Genomic DNA, 24,691 nt, shown 5'->3' on the forward strand with positions numbered 1-24,691 from the left:
CCTGCCTGCCTGCCTGCCTGCCTGCGCTGCCTGCCTGCCTGCCTGCCTGCCTGCCTGTCTGTCTGTCTGTCTGTTTCTGTCTGTCTGTCTGTGCTGTCTGTCTGTCTGTCTGTCTGTCTGTCTCCCACTGTGTGTGCTCTCTGGAGTGGCTTGGTGCTCTGACAGCCTCTCTAACACCTGTTTACTCTGTCCATGGCTTCTTAAACACCCTCTGTGCCTGAGGGACCTGTAGCCCTATGGTGTGTGTATTTGATGGTGTTAAAATGTTCCCGTGTGGTGCGTTTGCCAGTCGTCAAGGGCAACAGGTCCGAGCTTGGCAGTTGCAGGGTACGGGCATAGTGGGGCAGCTGTGGTAGATGACAGATGTGTATCATTCGTGTTGAACTGTCTCTGCAGAATATCAGTCACCAGCTCATATTTGACAGGTGGACAGAATACCAGGAACCTATCTCTGCAATATATCTGAGGCTACTGGTCTCTTACACAGACACTGTAAAACAGAACCTTCTAAGTCACTCAATGAAATTAGTACTGGTATTTACAAAACAATGTGTTGCTTGGCTCAAAAACTAAGATAAGTTGAGTTATCCGAACTTCACTTTTGAAGGCCATGAATTAATGTCTTAAATCACTAAACAGTTACATTTCACAGTGATAATGTAATTAGATTTCAAACTTCAAACACATTTTCCTCAGTAATAATCGGTTCCACTTTTGCATGCAGCATAACAGTGTGACTTTGTTCTGTCTCATGAGTATGAGAGGGTGGGAGCGCGGGAGGGCAGGTCTGGGGAGATTTAACTGGAGCATTAAAGGAGGAGGAGAGGCAAATGTAAAGACATGATGGACTCGATATGTTGTCAGCAGAGATGGGAAAGAGGGACGAGACAGGTTGAGGGGTGCAGAGAGGAGAGAAGGCTGGGAGGGGAGCAGGGGCGCAAAAAAGTCTCTCACAAATGCATCGAGTTGATGTAGAGATCGCAGAGAGACTTGACGGAAGAGAGAGAGGAGTAGAGAGGCGGAGGAAGAGAGAAGAGTATGACGCGGAGGAAAGGGTAGAGAGGAGAAAGGTGAGCAGGGGAGAAAGAACGAAAAGAGAGAGAAAGGAAGAGAGCAGAGAGAGAGAACAGAGAGAGTAGAAGAAAGGAGAGAGAGACATAAGGAGAGAGAAGGGAGAGAGAGGGAGAGAGAGAAAGAGAGAGAAGAGAGAGAAGGGAGAGAGAGAGAGATTCGAGAGAAAGAGGAGAAAGAAGAGTGTCCCTTCGAAGAGAGAGGGAGAGAGAGGAGAGAGAGGGACGATCGAGAGAAGAGAGAGAGAAAGGAGAGAGAGAAATGGACAGAGAGAGAGAGAGAGAGAGAGAGAGGAGAGAGAGAAGAGAAGGAAGAAGAGAGTGCGCGAAGTTAGAAGATGTCTGTCTGTCTGTCTGTCTGTCTGTCTGTCTGTCTGTCTGTCTGTCTGTCTGTCTGTCTGTCTGTCTCTGTCTGTCTGTCTGCCTTTGCAATACAAGCCCATGATAATGAAGTTGGCACATTGAGAAAAATGACTGAGATCACTTTGAGCACCGCAGTGTAAAGGACGGCCTCATTCGTAGTCAGCCAAAGACACTTCCCATCTCCCTCTCCTTGCCTCCCTCCCCTCTATCTCTTAGCCATTACCATTTCCTCCTGCATCAAGGGAAGAACCAAGTAGCAGAAGGATGATTAACCATAACCTGAGTTATTAGCATAATATTTATAGCTACTCTCATTAGTCCAGACAGAGCAGCATACATATGTGGAACTGGCGGCCATTTTCCTTCTCTGGAGGACACTGACGTAGTAAAAGAGAAGTTGTACAGCCTCGGATTCAGGCCGCTCGAGAATGACCAGTGATTGGAACCATACTATTAGAGTAGTGTTTCAGGGTATACTGGAAAGGCCAAAAGTATTTAATAAAACATGTACAGTGCATTCTGAAAGTATTCAGACCCCTTTTGACTTTTTACACATTTCGTTACGTTACATTCTCATTCTAAAATGGATAACATTGTTTCCCCCCCCCCTCATCAGTCTACACACAATTCCCCATAATGACAAATCAAAAACAGGTTTTTAGAATTGTTTTGCAAATGTATTAAAAATAAATACCTGAAATATCACATTTACATAAGTATTCAGACCCTTTACTGAGTACTTTGTTGAAGCTCCTTTGGCAGCGGTTACAGCCTTGAGTCTTCTTGGATATGACACTACAAGCTTGGCACACCTCTATTTGGGGAGTTTCTCCCATTCTTCTCTGCAGATCCTATCAGGCTCTGTCAGGTTGGATGGGGAGCGTTGCTGCACAGCTATTTTCAGGTCTCTCCAGAGATGTTCGATCGGGTTCAAGTCCGGGCTCTGGCTGGGCCACTCAAGGACCTTCAGAGACTTGTCCCGAAGCCACTCCTGCAGTGTCTTGGCCTTGTGCTGAGGGTCGTTGTCCTGTTGGAAGGTGAACCTTTGCCCCAGTCTGAGGTCCTGAGCATTCTGGAGCAGGTATCCAGATCATCGGATGTAGTGATCACAATATAACAGCCATATCTAGGAAAAGTTCCAAAGGCTGGACCTAATATAGTGTATAAGAGGTCATACTAGGCGTTTTGTAGTGATTCCTACGTTGTTGATGTAAAGAATATTTGTTGGTCCTTGGTGTGTAATGGGGAGCAAACAGACGTTGCACTTGACACATTTATGAAATTGCTTATCCCAGTAATAAGCATGCACCCTTTAAGAAAATTACTSTAAAAACTGTTAAATCCCCGTGGATTGATGAAGAATTGAAAAAATGTATGGTTGAGAGGGATGAGGCAAAAGGAATGGCAAATAACTCTGGCTGCACAACCGATTGGCAAACGTACTGCAAATTGAGAAATCATGTGACTAAACTGAGTAAAAAGAAGAAGAAACAAGGGGATACCTAGTCAGTTGTACTGCTGAATGCCTTCAACTGAAATGTGTCTTCCTCATTTCAACCCAACCCCTCTGAATCAGAGTGGTGCGGGGGGGCTGCCATATTTCAACCCAACCCCTCTGAATCAGAGTGGTGCGTGGGGCTGCCATATTTCAACCCAACCCCTCTGAATCAGAGTGGTGCGTGGGGCTGCCATATTTCAACCCAACCCCTCTGAATCAGAGTGGTGCGGGGGGGGTGCCATATTTCAACCCAACCCCTCTGAATCAGAGTGGTACGGGGGGCTGCATAATTGACACCCACGTCTTTAGCGCCCGGGGAACAACACATGCCACCAGAGGTTTTTTGACAGTCCCCAAGTCCAGAACAGACTGTGGGAGGCACACAGTACTACATAGAGCCATGACTACATGGAACTCTATTCCACACCAGGTAACTTGCCGGACCCCAGGAAGAGTAGCTGCTGCAAATACAAAAATCATCAAGGCTCTTTGTGTAATTTGCTCTGTTCTTCTTTCCCTCGATACTGACTAGTCTCTCAGTCCCTGCCTCTGAAAAAAACATCCCAACAGCATGATACTGCCACCACCATGCTTCACTGTAGGAATGGTGCAAGGTTTCGTCCAGACGTCACGCTTGGCATTCAGGCTAAAGCATTCAGTCTTGGTTTCATCAGACCCGAGAATCTTGTTTCTCATGGTCTGAGAGTCCTTTAGGTGTCTTTTGGCAAACTCCAAGTGGGCTGTCATGTGCCTTTTACTGAGGAGTGGCTTCTATCTGGCCACTCTACCACAAAGGCCTGATTGCTGGAGTGCTGCAGAGATGATTGTCCCTCTGGAAGGTTCTCACATCTCCACAGAGGAACTCTGGGGCTCTGTCAAAATTAACACCGGGTTCTAGGTCACCTCCCTGACCAAGGCCCCTTTCCCCCGATTGCCCAGTTTGGCTGGGCGGCCAGCCCTAGGAAGTCTCGGTGGTTCAAAACGTCTTCCATTTAAGAATGATGGAGGCCAATGTGWTCTTGGGGACCTTCAATGCTGCAGAAGTTTTTTGTACCCTTCCCCAGATCTGTGCCTCAACACAATCCTGTCTCGGAGCTCTACGGACAATTCCTTCGACTTCATGGCTTGGTGTTTGCTCTGACATGCACTGTCAACTGTAGGACCTTTTATAGACAGGTGTGTGCCTTTCCAAATCATGTCCAATCAATAGAATTTACCACAGGTGGATTCCAATCAAGTTGTAGAAACATCTTAAAGATGATCAATGGAAACAGGATACACTGAGCTCAATTTCAAGTGTCATAACAAAGGGTCTGAATACATATGTAAATAAGGTATGTTTTTTTTTTTTTTAATACATTTGCAAAAAATTCTAAAAACCTGTTTTCACTTTGTCATTATGGGGTATTGTGTGTAGATTGATGAGCAAAACAATTAATGTAATCCATTYTAGAATAAGGCTGTAACGTAACAAAATGTGTAAAAAGTCAAGGGGTCTGAATASTTTCCAGATGCACTGTATTTATCCATGTTAAAAGTGTTTACAGTTATTTATTTATTTTTTTACTAATGAACAGGAATTTCATGTACGTTGATGAAATATCAGTGAAAACCTTGCACAGAAGTGTGGTTCCCAAGGACTGCAATGACATCGCATAACATTGATTGGCATTCACATCCTACTAGGCAAATGGCTGTGATATCAAGAACAGTTGGAACATATACAACAGTATTGAATGTTCTGAGCTTCAATTGCAAATGGCTGTGATATCAAGAATAGATGTGTGAATCTAAAAGTCTATTGAACGTTCTGAGTTTAGACTGAAGTGGCAGAGATTGGCATTGCTACCCCTAACGTAATGTCCTTCAGGGCTCTGCTATATATTCCTGATAAGATAAACACAGTGGATCTGACAGATAATATTATTCTGCTACAATGATTGCAATCTGAACAGTGTTGGGGAGAAAATCCATAGTGCCTGGGACTTATATTCTGAGAGGTTTATTGACAGTGTGTGGAACATAGAACTGTCAACACTCGAACGACAGGACATAGGATACGAGAAGGAAAAATAGATCCACAAAACAAACTATAGGGGACCAAAGGAGGGCTGCTGGACTCACTGGCCCTCCTGACAGAAGATTTCCAGAGATTACACTTGAAAACAAACAGACAAACTGAATTAAACAAATCCTTTAAGAAAGGGTAAAAAAAAAAATAGAACGATTCTGGTTTAGGTGAGGCAAACTTGTCCTGCATGGGATCGAGTCAGGGACACCAATATTACACTAGAGGGAGATGTTGAGCCTACAGCCCGGTGATAAAGGGAGGGGGGAGATACTAAGAGAGACAAATACATGGAGAGTAAGAGTGCAGTGGGAATGACGGCTTGCATTAAGCTTCATAGTTGTTGTACTTGTCTGCTACTCCGGGGGTGTCACCCTTGTCATGCAATATTTATCCGAGCACCTGGGAGTGCTGATCATCCCAATAAAACGYGGACTAATTCATGAAACCAAGCTATTCAGCTCTAATAATCTTTATGTCGAGGAGTCGAAGGCTTGAAGCCATAATTCACTAATTTACCATCGCTTTAATTGCTTCTACCAAGTGTGCATCCCTAATGGCAACATACTCTCTATATAGTGTACTGCTTTTAACCAGAGCCCTATGAGTCCTGGTCAAAAGTAGTGCACTAAATAGGGAACAGGTTRTCATTTGGGTTGCAAACCTACGTCGGGTCCAATTTACGAATGAAAATATTTTCTACGAAAATAAAAGAACACCRGGGAGGATCTATACAATTATACATTTATATTGAGAGATAACAGACGAMACATTTATGTACCTGTACCAGGCACTTATGGTACTAAGTAATCATTTAGGGGATTGAGTGCTAAACCATGCATATCTCACAGGCATCGTTTAGAGTCCAACCTCTCCCCTCTGTCTCTCTCACGTGTTAGGGTTTTGTCTGTAGTTGTAGGTTAACAAGCTAYTGACAATACTGCCCTACCAAGCAAAAAAGTAGTTCTGCTCATTTGGTCTAAAATGAGTTAATGCCATTTTTSCTACATTAAATACATGCTTAATCATGTGGACAAGTATCCTGCCTCTATTGTGTTTTGGAGAAAATGGGGGTCATGTTAGCAGTAACTGCATGAAGTTACTGTGAAAYCAAGGTAAATAAAAGCAATTTTTCTCAGTTCCACACTATGAGCAATTACTGCCTTTTTGCTTGTTAGGGAGGAATAATGAACACATGTACAACACATGTCACCCAGCCAGAGGAGATATATAAAACCCTATGAAACGCATAAATGATTAGTACGTTTAGGACACACCAGGACACGTGATCTCGTGTGCCTCAGTTGGTAAGAGTATGACGCTAGCAATGACAGGTTTGCGTCATATTAGGTTTGTGGGTTCACACACTACATCGTTCAACCGGGTTCACACATACTAATATATCCTCACTCACTGTACTGTACGTACCATTGGATAAAATCATCTGCTAAATGTCATAGACCAGGGCTGCCCAACCCTSTTCCTGGAGATCTACCGTCCTGTGAGTTTCAGTCCAACCCTAATTTAACACACATGATTCTACTAATTAGCTGCTCAACAAGACCTTAACTAGCTGAATCAGATAAGCTAAATTAGGGTTGGACTGAAAACCTACAGGACAGTAGATCTCCAGGATGAGGGTTGGGTTGGAAACCTACAGGACAGTAGATCTCCAGGAAGAGGGTTGGACTGAAAACCTACAGGACAGTAGATCTCCAGGAAGAGGGTTGGGCTGAAAACCTACAGGACGATAGATCTCCAGGAAGCGGGTTGGGCTGAAAACCTACAGGACAGTAGATCTCCAGGAAGAGGGTTGGGCAGCCCTGGTGTAGACCATGTAAAGTGGTGTACCTTGCGGATGCCCTCCTTGGACTCGTCCACGTTGTTGTCGGCCCCTCCGGTGCGGTTGATCATGCGCCACATCTGGGAGTACATGGGGTCCCTCTCAAAGGGGTTCATGGCCTTACTGCGCACCTGCTCGTACACAGCCGAGTCCAACACCGTCCCGTACGGCAACTCTGTCTGCTTGGACAGGTCTTGGAGAGACCTATAGAGAGAGACAGAAGGGGGAGGTTTATGGGAAATGTAGGTCACCATGTACACATACATTAGAACATGGGGTTGACATGGAACTACACTTGTAGTTGAAATAATCAGACTGCGCACCCACACACCTACCGAGGCACACACACAGAGTCAGTGCCGAGATCATAACTTGAAGCTAATTAAGGGTAAGCCAGCGAACCAACTGTTAAGAAGCTCCCTGTAGTTCCACTAAAAGGGGTATAATGGAGGGATGTCATAAAAGCACTAGTCAGTAGAGTCATACCATTTCCACCTCAAGGGAAATGAAGGTATTTTAATTACAATGCTACAGTCTTCAAACACTCACCATTTACAACTGTAATAAAAAACCATAACTGGGACTAATGACTGTTTGTTTGTCAAATTGCTTTAACAGAAGCCACCGATGTAATTAGGAGAACAACAACTGTATCACCATCACTACTATTAAACGTCTGTTGTTACCATCACTACTATATAGCTTCTGTGTGTTACCATCACTACTATATGCTTCTGTGTTTTACCATCACTACTATATAGCTTCTGTTGTTACCATCACTACTATATAGCTTCTGTTGTTACCATCACTACTATATAGCTTCTGTTGTTACCATCACTACTATATAGCTTCTGTTGTTACCATCACTACTATATAGCTTCTGTTGTTACCATCACTACTATATAGCTTCTGTTTGTTACCATCACTACTATTAGCTGTTGTACATCACTACTATATAGCTTCTGTTGTTACCATCACTACTATTAAACGTCTGTTGTTACCATCACTACTATATAGCTTCTGTTGTTACCATCACTACTATATGCTTCGTTGTTACCATCACTACTATATAGCTTCTGTGTTACCATCACTACTATTAAACGTCTGTTGTTACCATCACTACTATATAGCTTCTGTTGTTACCACACTCTATTAAACGTCTGTTGTTACCATCACTACTATTAACGTCTGTTGTTACCACACTACTATATAGCTTCTGTTGTTACCATCACTACTATATAGCTTCTGTTGTTACCATCACTACTATATAGCTTCTGTTGTTACATCACTACTTAACGTCTGTTGTTACCATCACTACTATATAGCTTCTGTTGTTACCATCACTACTATATAGCTTCTGTTGTTACCATCACTACTATTAACGTCTTGTTGTTACCATCACTACTATATAGCTTCTGTTGTTACCATCACTACTATATAGCTTCTGTTGTTACCATCACTACTATATAGCTCGTTGTTACCATCACTACTATTAGCTTCTGTTGTTACCATCACTACTATATAGCTTCTGTTGTTACCATCACTACTATATAGCTTCTGTTGTTACCATCACTACTATATAGCTTCTGTTGTTACCATCACTACTATATAGCTTCTGTTGTTACCATACACTCTATATAGCTTCTGTTGTTACCATCACTACTATATAGCTTCTGTTGTTACCATCACTACTATATAGCTTCTGTTGTTACCATCACTACTATATAGCTTCTGTTGTTACCATCACTACTATATAGCTTCTGTTGTTACCATCACTACATATAGCTTCGTTGTTACCATCACTACTATTAACGTCTGTTGTTACCATCACTACTATATAGCTTCTGTTTTACCATCACTACTATAGCTTCTGTTGTTACCATCACTACTATATAGCTTCTGTTGTTACCATCACTACTATATAGCTTCTGTTGTTACCATCACTACTATTAAACGTCTGTTGTTACCATCACTACTATATAGCTTCTGTTGTTACCATCACTACTATTAAAGTCTGTTGTTACCATCACTACTATATAGCTTCTGTTGTTACCATCACTACTATATAGCTTCTGTTGTTACCATCACTACTTATAGCTTCTGTTTTACCATCACTACTATATAGCTTCTGTTGTTACCATCACTACTATTAAACGTCTGTTGTTACCATCACTACTATATAGCTTCTGTTGTTACCATCACTACTATATAGCTTCTGTTGTTACCATCACTACTATATAGCTTCTGTTGTTACCATCACTTACTATATAGCTTCTGTGTTTACCATCACTACTATTAAACGTCTGTTGTTACCTCACTACTATATAGCTTCTGTTGTTACCATCACTACTATATAGCTTCTGTTGTTACCATCACTACTATTAAACGTCTGTTGTTACCATCACTACTATATAGCTTCTTTGTTACCATCACTACTATTAAACGTCTGTTGTTACCATCACTACTATATAGCTTGTTGTTACCATCACTATATATAGCTTCTGTTGTTACCATCACTACTATATAGCTTCTGTTGTTACCATCACTACTATATAAGCTTCTGTTGTTACCATCACTACTATTAAACGTCTGTTGTTACCATCACTACTATATAGCTTCTGTTGTTACCATCACTACTATTAAACGTTCTGTTGTTACCATCACTACTTATTACGTCTTGTTACCATCACTACTATAAACGTCTGTTGTTACCATCACTACTATTAAACGTTCTGTTGTACCATCACTACTATATAGCTTCTGTGTTCACTACTATATACGTCTGTTGTTACCATCACTACTATTAGCTTCTGTTGTCACATCACTACTATATAGCGTCTGTTTGTTACCATCACTACTATTAAACGTCTGTTGTTACCATCACTACTATATAGCTTCTGTTGTTACCATCACTACTATATAGCTCTTGTTTTTACCATCACTACTATATAGCTTCTGTTGTTACCATCACTACTATATAGCTCTTGTTGTTACCATCACTACTATTAAACGTCTGTTGTTACCATCACTACTATATAGCTTCTGTTGTTACCATCACTACTATTTAGCTTCTGTTTTTACCATCACTACTATATAGCTTCTGTTGTTACCATCACTACTATATAGCTTCTGTTGTTACATCACTACTACTTAACTCTGTTGTCCATCATACTATATAGCTTCTGTTGTTACCATCACTACTATTACATGTCTGTTGTTACCATCACTACTAGACTCTTCTGTTGTTACCATCACTACTAAGACTCTTCTGTTGTTACCATCATACTATAAAACGTCTGTTTGTTACCATCACTACTATTTAGCTTCTGTTGTTACCATTACTACTATATAGCTTCTGTTGTTACCATCACTACTATATAGCTTCTGTTTTTACCATCACTACTATTAAACGTCTGTTGTTACCATCACTCCTATATAGCTTCTTTGTTACCATCACTACTATTATACATGTCTGTTGTTACCATCACTACTAAGACTCTTCTGTTGTTACCATCACTACTAAGACTCTTCTGTTGTTACCATCACTACTATGACTCTTCTGTTTTTACCATCCCTACCATAAATGTCTTTGTTACCATCACTACTATTAAATGTCTGTTGTTACATCACTACTAAGACTCTTCCTGTTGTTACCATCACTACTTAAGACTCTTCTGTTGTTACCTTCACTCACTAAGACTCTTCTGTTGTTACCTTCACTACTATGACTCTTCTGTTTTACCATCCCTACCATAAAAATGTCTATTGTTACCATCACTACTATTAAATTCGTTGTTTACCATCACTACTTAGACTCTTCTGTTGTTACCATCACTACTATGACTCTTCTGTTGTTACCATCACTACTAAGATCTTCTGTTGTTTACCTTCACTACTAAGATCTTCTGTGTTACCTCACTACTATGACTCTTCTGTTGTTACCATCACTACTAAGACTCTTCTGTTGTTACCATCACTACTATGACTCTTCTGTTGTTACCATCACTACTAAACTCTTCTGTTGTTACCTTCACTACTAAGACTCTTCTGTTGTTACCATCACTACTATGACTCTTCTGTTGTTACCATCTACTAGACTCTTTTGTTACTCACTACTAAGACTCTTCTGTTGTTACCTCACTTACTAAGACTCTTCTGTTGTTACATCACTACTATGACTTTTCTGTTGTTACCATCACTACTACGAACTCTTCTGTTGTTACCTTCACTACTAAGACTCTTATGTTGTTACCATCACTACTATGACTCTTCTGTTGTTACCTTCACTACTAAGACTCTTCTGTTGTTACCATCACTACTATGACTCTTCTGTTGTTACCATCACTACTAAGACTCTTCTGTTGTTACCATCACTACTATGACTTCTTCTGTTGTTACCATCACTACTAAGACTCTTCTGTTCTACCTTCACTACTAAGACTCTTCTGTTGTTACCTCACTACTATGACTCTTCTGTTGTTACCATCACTACTAAGACTCTTATGTTGTTACCATCACTACTATGACTCTTCTGTGTTACCTCACTACTATGACTCTTCTGTTGTTACCATCACTACTAAGACTCTTCTGTTGTTACCATCACTACTAAGACTCTTCTGTTGTTACCATCACTACTATATCTTTTTGTTCCATCACTACTAAGACTCTTCTGTTGTTACCATCACTACTAGACTCTTCTGTTGTTACCATCACTACTAAGACTCTTCTGTTTTACCATCACTCTAGACTCTTTGTTGTTACCTTCACTACTAAGACTCTTCTTTGTTACCATCACTACTATGACTTTCTGTTGTTACCATCACTACTAGACTCTTCTGTTGTTACCATCACTACTAACTCTTCTGTTGTTACCTCACTACTATGACTCTCTGTTGTTACCATCACTACTAAGACTCTTCTGTTGTTACCATCACTACTATGACTCTTCTGTTGTTACCATCCCTACTAAGACTCTTCTGTTGTTACCTCACTACTAAGACTCTTCTGTTGTTACCATCACTACTATGACTCTTCTGTTGTTACCATCACTGCTTCGACTCTTCTGTTGTTACCTCACTACTAAGACTCTTTATGTTTTACCATCACTACTATGACTCTTCTGTTGTTACCTTCACTACTTAAGACTCTTCTGTTGTTACCATCACTACTATGACTCTTCTGTTGTTACCATCAGTACTATGCCTCTTCTGTTGTTACCATTCACTACTAAGACTCTTCTGTTGTTACCTTACTACTAGACTCTTCTGTTGTTACCATCACTACTATGACTCTTCTGTCATTATTAAGGTTATCAAGAATTTTACGCTGCAAAAAGTGAAGTCTAAGCAAACCTAAATATCTTAATTGAGTGATAATTCACTTTAAATGTGGGTTTTTGTTATTTTATATTTGGAGATATTTTACCTTAAGAGGATTACTATTGATTACTGTTACATAAGCATACCCCCCCCCCCTTTCACTCCCTCAATCCATCCCCCCACTCTCTCCAGCTACTCTCAAACCCCTTTGAAGGTTTTAATGATCTTTGCCACCAAATGTTTAAGGGGAGATTCTCCTTAAGTAATGTGTGGGTACATGGAGATAGGGAGGTGAGGGTGATGGTGGGGTGGGTGCGGGATGGCAGACCACGGTCCCAAATGGCCCCTGCTTGCTATGTAGTGCACTACAAATGAACAGGGCCCATAGGGCTCTAGGTAAAAGTAGTGCATTAGATAGGGAATAGGGTGCAGTTTGGGACAAAGCTTATCAGTCTGGCGTCTAAACCTTAACATCTATTAAGGCTCCCTCTTCAGCTCCTCTGTAATCTTGGCTTGTGTTTTTGTTTGTCCCACTACCAATTACCTTTAGCCGAGCTGCTCATTGAACAAGGAAATGGACTTAACATCACTTGATTATTGCCTTTGTGACTGTCTTTAGAGATAATTTGTACAGGAAGCTAACACATTCTCTAGGCATGGAACTAGATTCAGCCACAGGACAATTTTTGTCTGAGCGAATGGTCGGGCGGAAAATTATTATTATTATTTTTACACTGCAAATCGACCACAACTAAGCCCAAAATGAGATTGATTTGAAAATAACAATAGTTTTATACCTTGATTACATTGAGACACAATGACATACACAATGACATACAGTGACTCCAAAAGTATTTTTGTATGTTTTGGCTCTGGATTTGAAATGATACAATAAACATGAGGTTAAAGTGCAGAAGTCAGCTTTAATTTGAGAGCATTTTCATCCATATGGGAACCGTTTAGATATTACAGCACTTTTTGTACATAGTCCCCCATAGTGGGACAAATTAACTTATGTGTATTAAAGTAGTAGAAAGTGTTTGGTCTCATATTATTTGCACGCAATGGTAGTCTGGGGCGGGTGGGAGCGTTGGGCCAGTAACCAAAAGGTTGCTGGATCGAATCCCCAAGCTGACAAAGTTCAAATCTGTCGTTCTGCCCCTGAGCAAGGAGTTAACCCACTGTTCCCCGTGTACCGATGACGTGCATGTCGACTAAGGCAGCCCCCCCCCCCCCCCGCACCTCTTGATTCAGAGGGGTTGGGTTAAATGTGGAAGACACATTTCAGTGAATGCGTTCAGTTGTACAACTGACTAGGTTTCCCCTTTCCGATCACTACATCAAGATTGTGACTCTACACACTCGTTGGGTGCATTTGTTTTGTTTGTGTTTCAGATTATTTTGTGCCCAATAGAAATGAATGGTAAATAATATATTGTGTCATTTTGTAGTGACTTTTATTGTAAATAAGAATATAATTCGTTTCTAAATTAACACTTCTACATTAATGTGAACGCATGGTAGCAGTGTCCGACAAACCATCAAACAGGCAAAGCGTCAATACAGGACAAGATCGAATCCTACTACACTGGCTCTGATGCTTGTCGGCTGTAGCAGGGCTTGCAAATTATCATGAATTATATAGGGAAACCCAGCCGCAAACTGCCCAGTGACGCAAGCTAAATGCCTTCTATGCTCGAGGCAAGCAACACTGAACCATGCATGACAGTAACAGCTRTTCAGGAYGACTGTGTGATCATGCTCTCTMTAGCCGATTTGAGTAAGACCTTTAAACAGGTTAACATTCAGACGGATTWYCAGGACAYGTACTCAGAGCAATGCGCTGACCAGCTGGCAAGTGTCTTCACTGACATTTTCAACCTCTGCCTGACCCAGTCTGTAATACCTACATGTTTCAAGCAGACCACCATAGTCCCTGTGCTCAAAGAATRCCAAGGYAACCTGTCTAAATGACTATCGCCCCGTAGCACTCACGTCTGTAGACATGACATGCTTTGAWAGGCTGGTCATGGCKCACATCAACACCATTACCCAGACACCCTGGACCCACTCCAATTCGCATATCTCCTTAACAGATTCACAGATGGCGCAATCCTCTATTGCACTCCACACTTTTACACATGGATAAGAAGAACACCTACAYGAGAATGCTGATCATTGACTACAGCTCAGCATTCAACACAATAGTACCCTCCAAGCTCATCACTAAGCTAAGGACCCTGGAACTGAACACTTCCTCTGAAACTGGTTCCTGGACATCCTGACGAGCCACCCCCAGGTGTGCGTGCTTAGTCCCCTTCTGTACTTCCTGTTGACCCAAGGCTGTGCGGCCGTGCAGGACTCCAACACCATCATTTAGTTTGCCGACGACACAACGGTGGTAGGCCTGATCACCGACGATGACGAGACAGCCTATACGGAGGTCAGAGACCTGGCAGTGTGGTGCCAGAACAACAACCTCTCAGTCAATGTCCGCAAGACAAACTAACTGATCGTAGACTGCAGGAAATGGTGGGCCAAGCACGCCCCCACTCACATTGACAGGGCTGTAGTGGAGCGGGTCGAGAGCTTCAAGTTCCTTGGTGTCCAAATCACTAAGGATCTAGCATGGTCCACACACACCAACACAGTTATGAAGAGACCATGACGCCTCTTCCCCTCAGGAGGCTGAAAAGATTAGCATAGGCYCTCAGATCCTCAAAAATGTCTACAGCTGCACCATYGAGAGCATCTTGACTGGCTGCATCACYGCTTGGTRTGKCAACTGCTTGGCATCCGACCRGAAGGCRCTACAGAGGGTMGTGCGTAYAGCCCAGTACATCACTGGGGCCGAGCTCCCTGCCATCCAGGAACTCTATACCAGGCGGTGTTAGAGGAAAGCCCMAAAAATKKTCAAAGACTCCAGACACCCTAGTCATAGACTGTTCACTCTGTTACCGCACCCACCGCAAGCGGTAATGATGAACCAAGTCTGGAACAAACAAGGAACAGCTTCTACCCCCAAGACATAAGACTGCTAAATAGTTTGTTAAATAGTTAACCAAATAGCTACCCGGACTATCTGCATTGACCCCTTTTTGCACTAACTTTTTTGGTTCATCACATACGCTACTGCTACTATTTATTATCTGTCACTTTATTCCTAGTTATTTGCACATATCTACCTCAATTACCTCGTACCCCTGCACATCGACTCAGAACGGGTACCCTGTGTATATATACAGTGCATTAAGAAAGTATTTACACCCCGTGACTTTTTCCACATTTTGTTATGTTACAGCCTGAATTTAAAATGGATTAAATGTAGAAAAAAACATTCACTGACCTACACACAATATCCCATAATGTCAAAGTGGAATGACACTAATATTACTTTATTATTAAAAATGAAAAGCTGAAATGTCAAGTCAAGTATTCAACCCCTTTGTTATTGCAAGCCTAAATAAGTTCAGGAGTAAAAAAAAAAGTCACATAATAAATTGCATGGAATCTGTATGCAATAATAGTGTACTCCACACATGCAATTATCTGTAAGATCCCTGTCGAGCAGTGAATTTTAAACACAGATTCAACGACAAAGACCAGGAGGTTTCCAATGCCTCGCAAAGAAAGGGCACATAGTGGTAGATGGGTAAAAAAAAAAAGCACACATTGAGCATGGTGAAGTTATTAATTACACTTTGGATGGTGTATCAWCACACCCAGTCACTACAAAGATACAAGCGTCCTTCCTAACTCAGTTGCCGGAGAGGAAGGAAACCGCTCAGGTATTTTATTGCCGTCTGTAGTAAAGCAGAAAATATGACATCTGTGGTATGAGATTGGGTTATGACGRAGAGAGAGAGACAGAGAGCTATGTCCTCTAAATAACTGTTTCCCTMAGTCCATCCCTCCATCCTCATACTCATCCTTCTGCTACATCTCCTCTCGCTCATCTCTTCTCTTCTATTCTCTCCCTTTTTCTTTTTTCTGAACCAAATCCACAGTCCTCCATCTCTCCTCTTTTATCAATCCGCCCACAGTGTCTACCAAGTCCTATCTACTGTTCACACGTTCTGTTCCGACTCTGCTCTGCTGCTTCAGCTCCACTCTCCTCCTACAGGATTCACAAACAAAAACAATCGTCCACAAAACTCAGTTTTGAACAATCATTTGTTATTTCATATCCAGATAGATCTCAGAGTAGGGCTGTTACGGTGACTGTATTACTGCCACACCGGCAGTAACAAGTCATGACCGCAGTCAAATTCCATGTGACCGTTTAGTCATGGTAACTAGGCTTCTCCAAGCTCTACTTGCTACTGATGGTCATCAGTAGCCTACCAAACTTGATAACTGCCTGGTACTCAGCACTCTATTGTCTCTCTAATCAAGCTGACATCATTGCATATGTTTTCGAAAATTGAATCAAACACTTAATGAGCTCATGTTGCACAACATTTCTAAAGGCTATGCAATTGCCTGAAAAAACTGTTTGAATGGCCTCTATTAAAAAGAGGATCCCATCAGATTTCTATAGGCTAGACCTGATAAATGTACTTCTCAACTTTCCTCATATTAAGCACATTGCTTCTCTTTACAACAGGAGTATAGCCTACCTGGTTGGCAAGGTGCATGATAATGGTCCATTCTAAATCAAAACTAATTTCACACATATTATTTATATACGTAAAGACAAGATTATATTAAGAATAGTCTAATGGGTGACAATATTAGCCTATCACTTGTGAATGATGTACTATCACTTGTGAATGATGCACTATCACTTGTGAATGATGTATTGTCACTTGTGAATGATGTTACTATCACTTGTGAATGATGCACTATCACTTGTGAATGATTGCACTATCACTTGTGAATGATGTACTTCACTTTGTGAATGATGTACTATCACTTGTGAATAATGTACTATCACTTGTGAATGATGTACTATCACTTGTGGATGATGCAGTATCACTTGTGATATGATGTACTATCACTTGTAGATGAATGTTACTATCACTTGTGAAATGATGCAACTATCACTTGTGAATGATGCACTTCACTTGTGAATTGATGCACTATCACTTGTGATATCACTATCACTTGTGAATGATGCACTATCATTGTGAATGTGCCTATCACTTGTGAATGATGTACTATCACTTGTGAATGATGGTACTATCACTTGTGAATGATGTACTATCACTTGTGAATGATGCACTATCACTGTGAATGATGTACTATTACTTGTGAATGATGCACTATCACTTGTGAATGATGTACTATTACTTGTGAATGATGTACTATCACTTGTGAATGATGTACTATCACTTGTGAATGATGCACTATCACTTGTGAATGATGAACTATCACTTGTGAATGATGCACTATCACTTGTGATGATGCACTATCACTTGTGAATGATGTACTATCACTTGTGAATGATGCACTATCACTTGTGAATGATGTACTATCACTTGTGAATGATGCACTATCACTTGTGAATGATGAACTATCACTTGTGAATGATTGTACTATCACTTGTGAATGATGAACTATCACTTGTGAATGAAATGAAACTATCACTTGTGAATGATGCACTATCACTTGTCTGTGAATGATTGCACTATCACTTGTTGAATGATGCACTATCACTTTGTGAATGATGAACTATCACTTGTGAATGATGCACTATTTCACTTGTGAATGGTATGAACTATCACTTGTGAATGATGAACTATCACTGATGAAATGATGAACTATCACTTGTGAATGATGTAACTATCACTTGTGAATGATGTACTATCACTTGTGATGTATGAACTATCACTTGTGAATGATGTACTATCACTTGTGAATGATGTACTATCACTTGTGAATGATGTACTATCACTTGTGAATGATGCCCAGGGTGTACAGTAGGGCAAGAAACAGCGTGTGACTTTTTTCTTTTGCGACTTTTTCAAATCATAGTCATGTAGCCTAGCCCATAGGCCTATATGTTTAGATAAGGTTTGTATCACAACTAAAGTGGCCAAATAACATATAAAAATKAAGCATATTAATCCGCTTTACAATCGGTGTAGAGAATAAATGGGATACATAGGTCGCGTTTGAGTTTCAAGTTTGGGGAAGATAATTTTCACCATAAAAATGCACCTTCATAATAAAGCATTACATGCATTAATGCATTTGCGGTCACTTTTGAGAACAGTGTTTTCCCACTAATTGATTGCATTTTGGAACATTCACGCTTATAGCCTACTGCCTTGTGCGCACTGTTGCGCTTATAATGTGAAGAAATAGCCTAATAGCAGTGGTGTAAATTACTTCAGTAAAAATACTTTAAAGTACTACTTAAGTCGTTTTTTAGTCCATCTGTACTTTACTATTTATATTTTTGACAACTTTTACTTCACTATATTCCTGAATAAAATAATGTACTTTTTACTCCATAAATTTTCCCTGACAGTACTCATTACATTTTGAACGCTTAGCAGGACAGGAAAATGGTCCAATTCACACACTTATCAAGAGAACATCCCTGGTCATCCCTACTGCCTCTGATCTGGCGGACTCACTGAACACAAATGCTTTGTTTGTAAATGATGTTGGAGTGTTGGAGTGTGCCCCTGGCTATCCGTAAATTAAAAATATAAGGAATTTTAAATGATTTATACTTTTACTTTTGAGCAATTACATTTACTTTTGATAATTAAGTATATTTAAATCCAAATACTTTTTGACTTTTACTCAAGTAGTATTTTACTGGGTGACTTTCACTTTTAATTGAGTAATTAAGGTATCTTACCTTTTACTCAAGTATGACAATTGGGTACATTTTCCACCACAGCCTAATAGTTAAAAAAAAAATTTAAGCTAAACTTTCTAATCTGTTGCATCAGCCTCATTGCTATTAAATGTTTTTTTATGCTAGTGGTTGTATTAATTTGGGATCTATAGCATCCCACAACTGTTCAGCATATGTTTGGAATATTTGTTTCTTGCACGGAAGATGAAGTTGACCAATAGAATATGTCAACGTTGTACTATGGGGGATAGTAGATTGACATAGGCTACTGCTTTTTGCTGTTCGTTACTCATCTTGTTGGCTGACAAAAAGTAAACGTGGCCAGTTCCTCTAACATCTTCAATATGCGCCTTGCAGTTGCGTCTCTGATGTTTCTGTCTTCACTTGTAGCCTACTTAGCTGCGAGAAGAACACGATCAAGTGATGGGCATTGGCTAATAAGAATTGAGATATCTGAGAGAGCCATGTATGTGAGTGAGAGGTGCTTCGGAGCAAGGCAGTTGGGAGAAGGGAATTACAATGATTATAATCAGCTTAAGGGCACAAATGCCACTTTGACTGCAAAAGTCATGGATTTCTTAGGGGGCATTATGGCCACACAAGGGGAATGCCGATGAGAAATTCGAGGCCTGGTGAGAATATTATCAAGTGCTTGTATAATTGTAAATGAGAGACTGATGAAGTGTGTGCAGCCTGCGCAAAAAAAACAAATCAGAGGTCATGCCTTCAATGCAACTTTTTTCAAATCATCATTAGAGTCATATCATGCACCCTTAGAATGTATTAAAAATCTAAACACATAGCCCAACGTTTGTATCACAACTAAAGTTGCATAAATAACTCTAAATTAAGCATATAGTTAACCTCTCAACACAGAATAGCCTTTCTATATTATTTAGCTATGTTCAATTGTATTCTTCATACAATATAATAATAACAAATAATGCCACGGAATTATAAGCAAATCTTGTCCGCTAAATGAACTGGTGTAGGCCACAGCCATATTATGGCATAGCCAGATCAGGACCTAACATAAGGACAACTCAAGAGTATGCTATTCTGTTCTTCTGAAATAGACTACATAGACTACATTATGTATTATTCGACCCGTCTAAAATATATAATGGATTTCCTGTGATGGTGTAAGGCTATATTAAATGGATTTATTATACTTTTTAAAATGTGGACGTTCCAAAGGTCCTCCTCAGTGTTTATTTTAATTAATTAATGAGACCGGCAGTTATTTGCTTGATAATCACCGGCCGACAAAATTTCATGACCGCCACAGCCCTACCTCAGAGTATAATTACTTAAATATATGTCTATTTTTTCTTGTCACTGTGCCAAGCCATTCAGCTTCACTGACTCAATGATCTATACTGAGATGCCAGAGCAAATAGCTATTAAGACAATCTATATGGCTCCTTCCTATAGAGCCCTTATCTGTAGATAGAGATAGATTGAAATGTGAATGAGGACCAAAGAGGGTAGAGATGCGAGAGCTCYACTTCCCAAACTCGGTGAAATGGTAATCAAACTTTTATCAGATCACAGACCATCTAATTACAAAATCACAGTCCCCCCCCCCCCCCCTCAAAGCACATTACATAAATCTTGCAAGGTTTCCTGACTGAGGCAGCACATCCCTCCTCTTTAAAACAACAGGCCCCTGGGTGTGGAATTTAGGCTCTAATTATTCCAGTAATGACCCCAGAAGAGTCTACACATTAAAGATAATACATTGAAATTTATGGAAATCCTAATTAGCTGCATAGAAGTAGAACGGAGCAATCTGAGAAGGACTCATTAATGACATCTCATGCAAGTAGAAAAATAAATCTCTCTCTCCCCCCCCCCCCCCCCCCCTCTCTCTCTCTCTCTCTCTCTCTCTCTCTCTGTGTGTGTGTGAGATCGAGCAGCGAGATATTAGATTTTCTTGCAAAGCACAATTAACTATATCACTGCTAGGCATTCTGGAATCTGATTAGCCCAATGAGCGGTGGGGATTTACGCGTCATGACGACGAGACCACGAAAAGAGAGAAGGTTTACTAAATGCTTACTAAAGACATGCGTGGGAGGTTGAGGAGTGCTGCTAACTGTTGACTCACACACACTCCCCCAGGTCAACTCTAGTCTTTTAGCGTTGCACAGTGCACTAAGTTTAGTCTTCCTAAATCACCATAGAGTCCTCCATGGAGTCCTCGGAAAACAGTTACCCGCCACAGGTGACGTCACCTGCAGGATGATAGATCTGATTTGTGCCACACTCAATAACAAACGTAGGACCTCACTGGCCCCTGGAGGGGGAGATGACAGAYGCTCCATCTTTCCAAAAACAGCAGGCTGCCTGGTTTATACAGAGAGAAGAGTGTGATGATGACACTGAATCAACCTGGAAAACGGATTGGATTTAAATTTTTCGTTGATTTTACGCTGAATTCAAGATAGTTGACATCTCAACCAAATGTAAATCAAAACTAAACCTTGAACTGATGTCTGTGTCCAGTGGGACGGCTGCATATTCCCACAGGGATTCATTTATATACACACTCTGTCAACTGCAGTGTGAGGTCCTGTGTGGTGTGTGAATGTGTATATGTGTGTGTGTGTATCTGTGTGTGTGTGTGTGTGTGTATGCCTGGGTAAAGGTAAATCTATTGTATGTGTACATGTCTTGTGCATCAGTGTGTGTCTGTGCCCTGGAGACCAGCACAGGTCTGACAGATTGATAGTAAGCCAGAGAACACACACACACACAGGTGCTGAGTTGAATTTCAATTTCACAAACATGTAATATGTACTATACCTGTCACGCCCTGACCTTAGAGAGCCGTTTTATTTCTCTATTTGGTTAGGTCAGGGTGTGATTTGGGGTGGGCATTCTATGTTGTTTGTTTCTGTGTTTTGGCCAGTTATGGTTCTCAATCAGGGACAGCTGTCTATCGTTGTCTCTGATTGGGAATCATACTTAGGCAGCCTTTTTCCTTTGTATAAAGTAGGTAGTTATCTTTGTTAGTGGCACTATAGCCCTAGTAAGCTTCACGGTCGTTTCTTTGTTTCTTGTTTTGTTGCCGACATTTACATAAATAAAGGAAAATGTACGCTAACCACGCTGCACCTTGGTCCGGTCATTTCCACCTAGACGACGAGCGTGACAATACCCACAAATGTATCCAACATAACAGTTCCTGAATGGAAATGTTTCCAACATAACAGATCCTGAATGGAAATGTATCCAACATAACAGTTCCTGAATGGAAATGTATCCAACATAACAGATCCTGAATGGAAATGTATCAACAAACAGATCCTAAATGGAAATTATCAACATAAAGATCCTGAATGGAAATGTATCAACATAACAGATCCTGAAGAATGATCAACTAAGATAATGGATATCCAACATAACAGATCCTGATGGAAATGTATCCAACATACAGTTCCTGAAATGGAAATGTATCCAACATAACAGATTCTGAATGGAAATGTTCTAACATAAAGATCCTGAATGAAATGTATCCAACATAACAGATCCTGAATGGAAATGTATCCACACATAACAGTATCCTGAATGAAATGTAATCCAAACATAACTATCCTAAATGGAAATGTTATGCTCAACATAACAAAGTTCCTGAATGGAAATGTATCAAACTAACAGATCCTAATGGACAATGTATCCAACTACATACAGATCCTGATGGAAATGTATCCACTACAACTCTGGAAGAAATTCCATAAAAATCCTAAGGAAATGTATCCAACATAACAGTATCCCTGAATGGAAATGTATCCAACAATAACAGATCCCTGAAGGAAATGTATCCACCATAACAGGATCCTAAATGGAAATGTATCCAACATAACAGATCCTGAATGGAAATGTATCCAACATAACAGATCCTGAATGGAAATGTATCCAACATCAAGGTAACATAATGTAACATAATGAGCATGTGGGTTGAAGAAACCACATTAACCAATAGTCTAGTCCCATTTAAATGTTGAAACAAATATCGTCCCTTCTTATTTTAACAACCCTGGCCTGTAAAATATGTCTGGTACTGTGTGACAGTTTTCACTCAATGATGAAGACAGAGGTGGTGTGGGTATAGGATGAAGTTGCCCTTTAATGCTGATCTGGGGTCAGTTTATAATTTCCGCCACTAATGGTTAAGGTTAGGATTGGGGAAGCTGATCCTAGATCTGTACCTGGGGGAAAGTTCAACCCGGAGTAGTGGTGTGCTACTTACTGGATAGAGTTCTCGATGCGGGTGATGGTGAGGAAGGCAGCCAGGTTGGCCGTGTAGGAGGAGATGACGATTAGAGCAAAGAGCCACCATACCCCCATCATCATCCTCGTGGCCAGGGTGGTATACGGAACTTCACCACCTGAAAATAAGACCAGGACAACAGAGACAAGATGTTAATGTCAGCCAAATGTCAGGTATGGATGTGCATAATTAACTTTTTCCACAAGGGAAGATATTTCACTTTTCACACACAAGACAATATACATTCAAGTCAGACTTTCCAGCGCAAGTGGACTGTATACAATTATTTTCCAACTCTGTTTTCTTCCATTCTTCACATTTTCATAAGGAAACAGATGTGTGCTGTATGTAGAGTGAGTATTTCCTCAGCCAGGCAGCTCAAACAGGGCTAAAGCACATCTGTTTTCTTCTCTGTATTGATGCAAAACCTTTCCCTGACGCTGGAGGGGAGGGAGAGGGGAGTCTCTGCCTAGAAAAGACAGCCCCRGCTCCATGATGGATCTGTAGAGCTGAAGCCTCGCCTTTATTGAAGCCTGTTCAAAATTAGCCTCATTTATCCTTGTAGCTCGCAGATCATTGTGCTCGCAYGTGGAATAAGTGCCAGGCATTTCAATCCCTTCAGCAAAGACTTAATAAAATATTTGACACCCACTCTATCCAGGGCCGTCCTCTGGGTTTATCTGTCTTATGAAGGAAATGTTCAGTTGACATGAGCTCCTATTGCCTGAAGGCTGTGTGTGTTCTGTTTAAATGTTGTTGCTATTGTAGAGTAGTTTAAATATTCTTAAATGTACCCCGATTTTCATTTTCATAGTTTGCTTTTTTCTTGGAATATTCTTTATTCATAAGATGAAGTTGGGGAGGAGAACAAACCCCTCTTTAATGTATTTAAAATAGAACAAACATCATGGTGAAGTTTYTTAGTCATGTAAAAACAAAAAAACAGTACTTACAAAAATACTTTTGACAAATGTACATTCTCTTCTGGCTCATAATACCCCTGTCTATGTTAACTTTATCTTGTCTGTATATTTCAGTTATTGTATTGTGTATTATTGTTCAATGAACAATATTGTTTAAATATTGTTCAATATTGTTCAATGAACAATAATAGTTGAAATGTTCTTCTGTGCTGTGACTGTATGTTTGGTTTTCATACGACACATGTGATTGTTTTGTAGTTAGAAAAGAGAAGGCCCACAAAGTGAAGTTCCTTATCATGTCTCTTCCTTGATAAAAAACATGCTTTGGGTTTTTCCAATTGGGTGTTCTTGACTACAATATTCTGACCCTGAAGAAGGCACAGTGATGCCGAAACATTGGTGATTTACCCAATAAATTACTGGGAGTTTATATATGGAGTGTGCGACTCTCTTTATTTTTATAGTTTATAGTTCACCTCCACACGCAAAAAAGTTATTGGTGTGCCCCAGCTCATGTT

General features: G+C 40.5%; 1 protein-coding gene across 1 annotated transcript in view; it reads right to left on the reverse strand.

Annotated features, from left to right (window-relative positions):
• Nucleotides 1-24,691, reverse strand: part of LOC111974661 (glutamate receptor ionotropic, delta-2-like) — a 741,584-nt gene that overhangs the window by 80,090 nt on the left and 636,803 nt on the right. Inside the window, 2 exon segments of the mRNA XM_024002565.2 lie at nt 6,851-7,046; nt 23,230-23,368. Coding sequence (XP_023858333.1) covers nt 6,851-7,046; nt 23,230-23,368 — 335 coding nt within the window.

This window comes from Salvelinus sp. IW2-2015, linkage group LG15, assembly GCF_002910315.2.
Source record: "Salvelinus sp. IW2-2015 linkage group LG15, ASM291031v2, whole genome shotgun sequence".
NCBI classification, from domain to species: Eukaryota; Metazoa; Chordata; class Actinopteri; order Salmoniformes; family Salmonidae; genus Salvelinus; species Salvelinus sp. IW2-2015.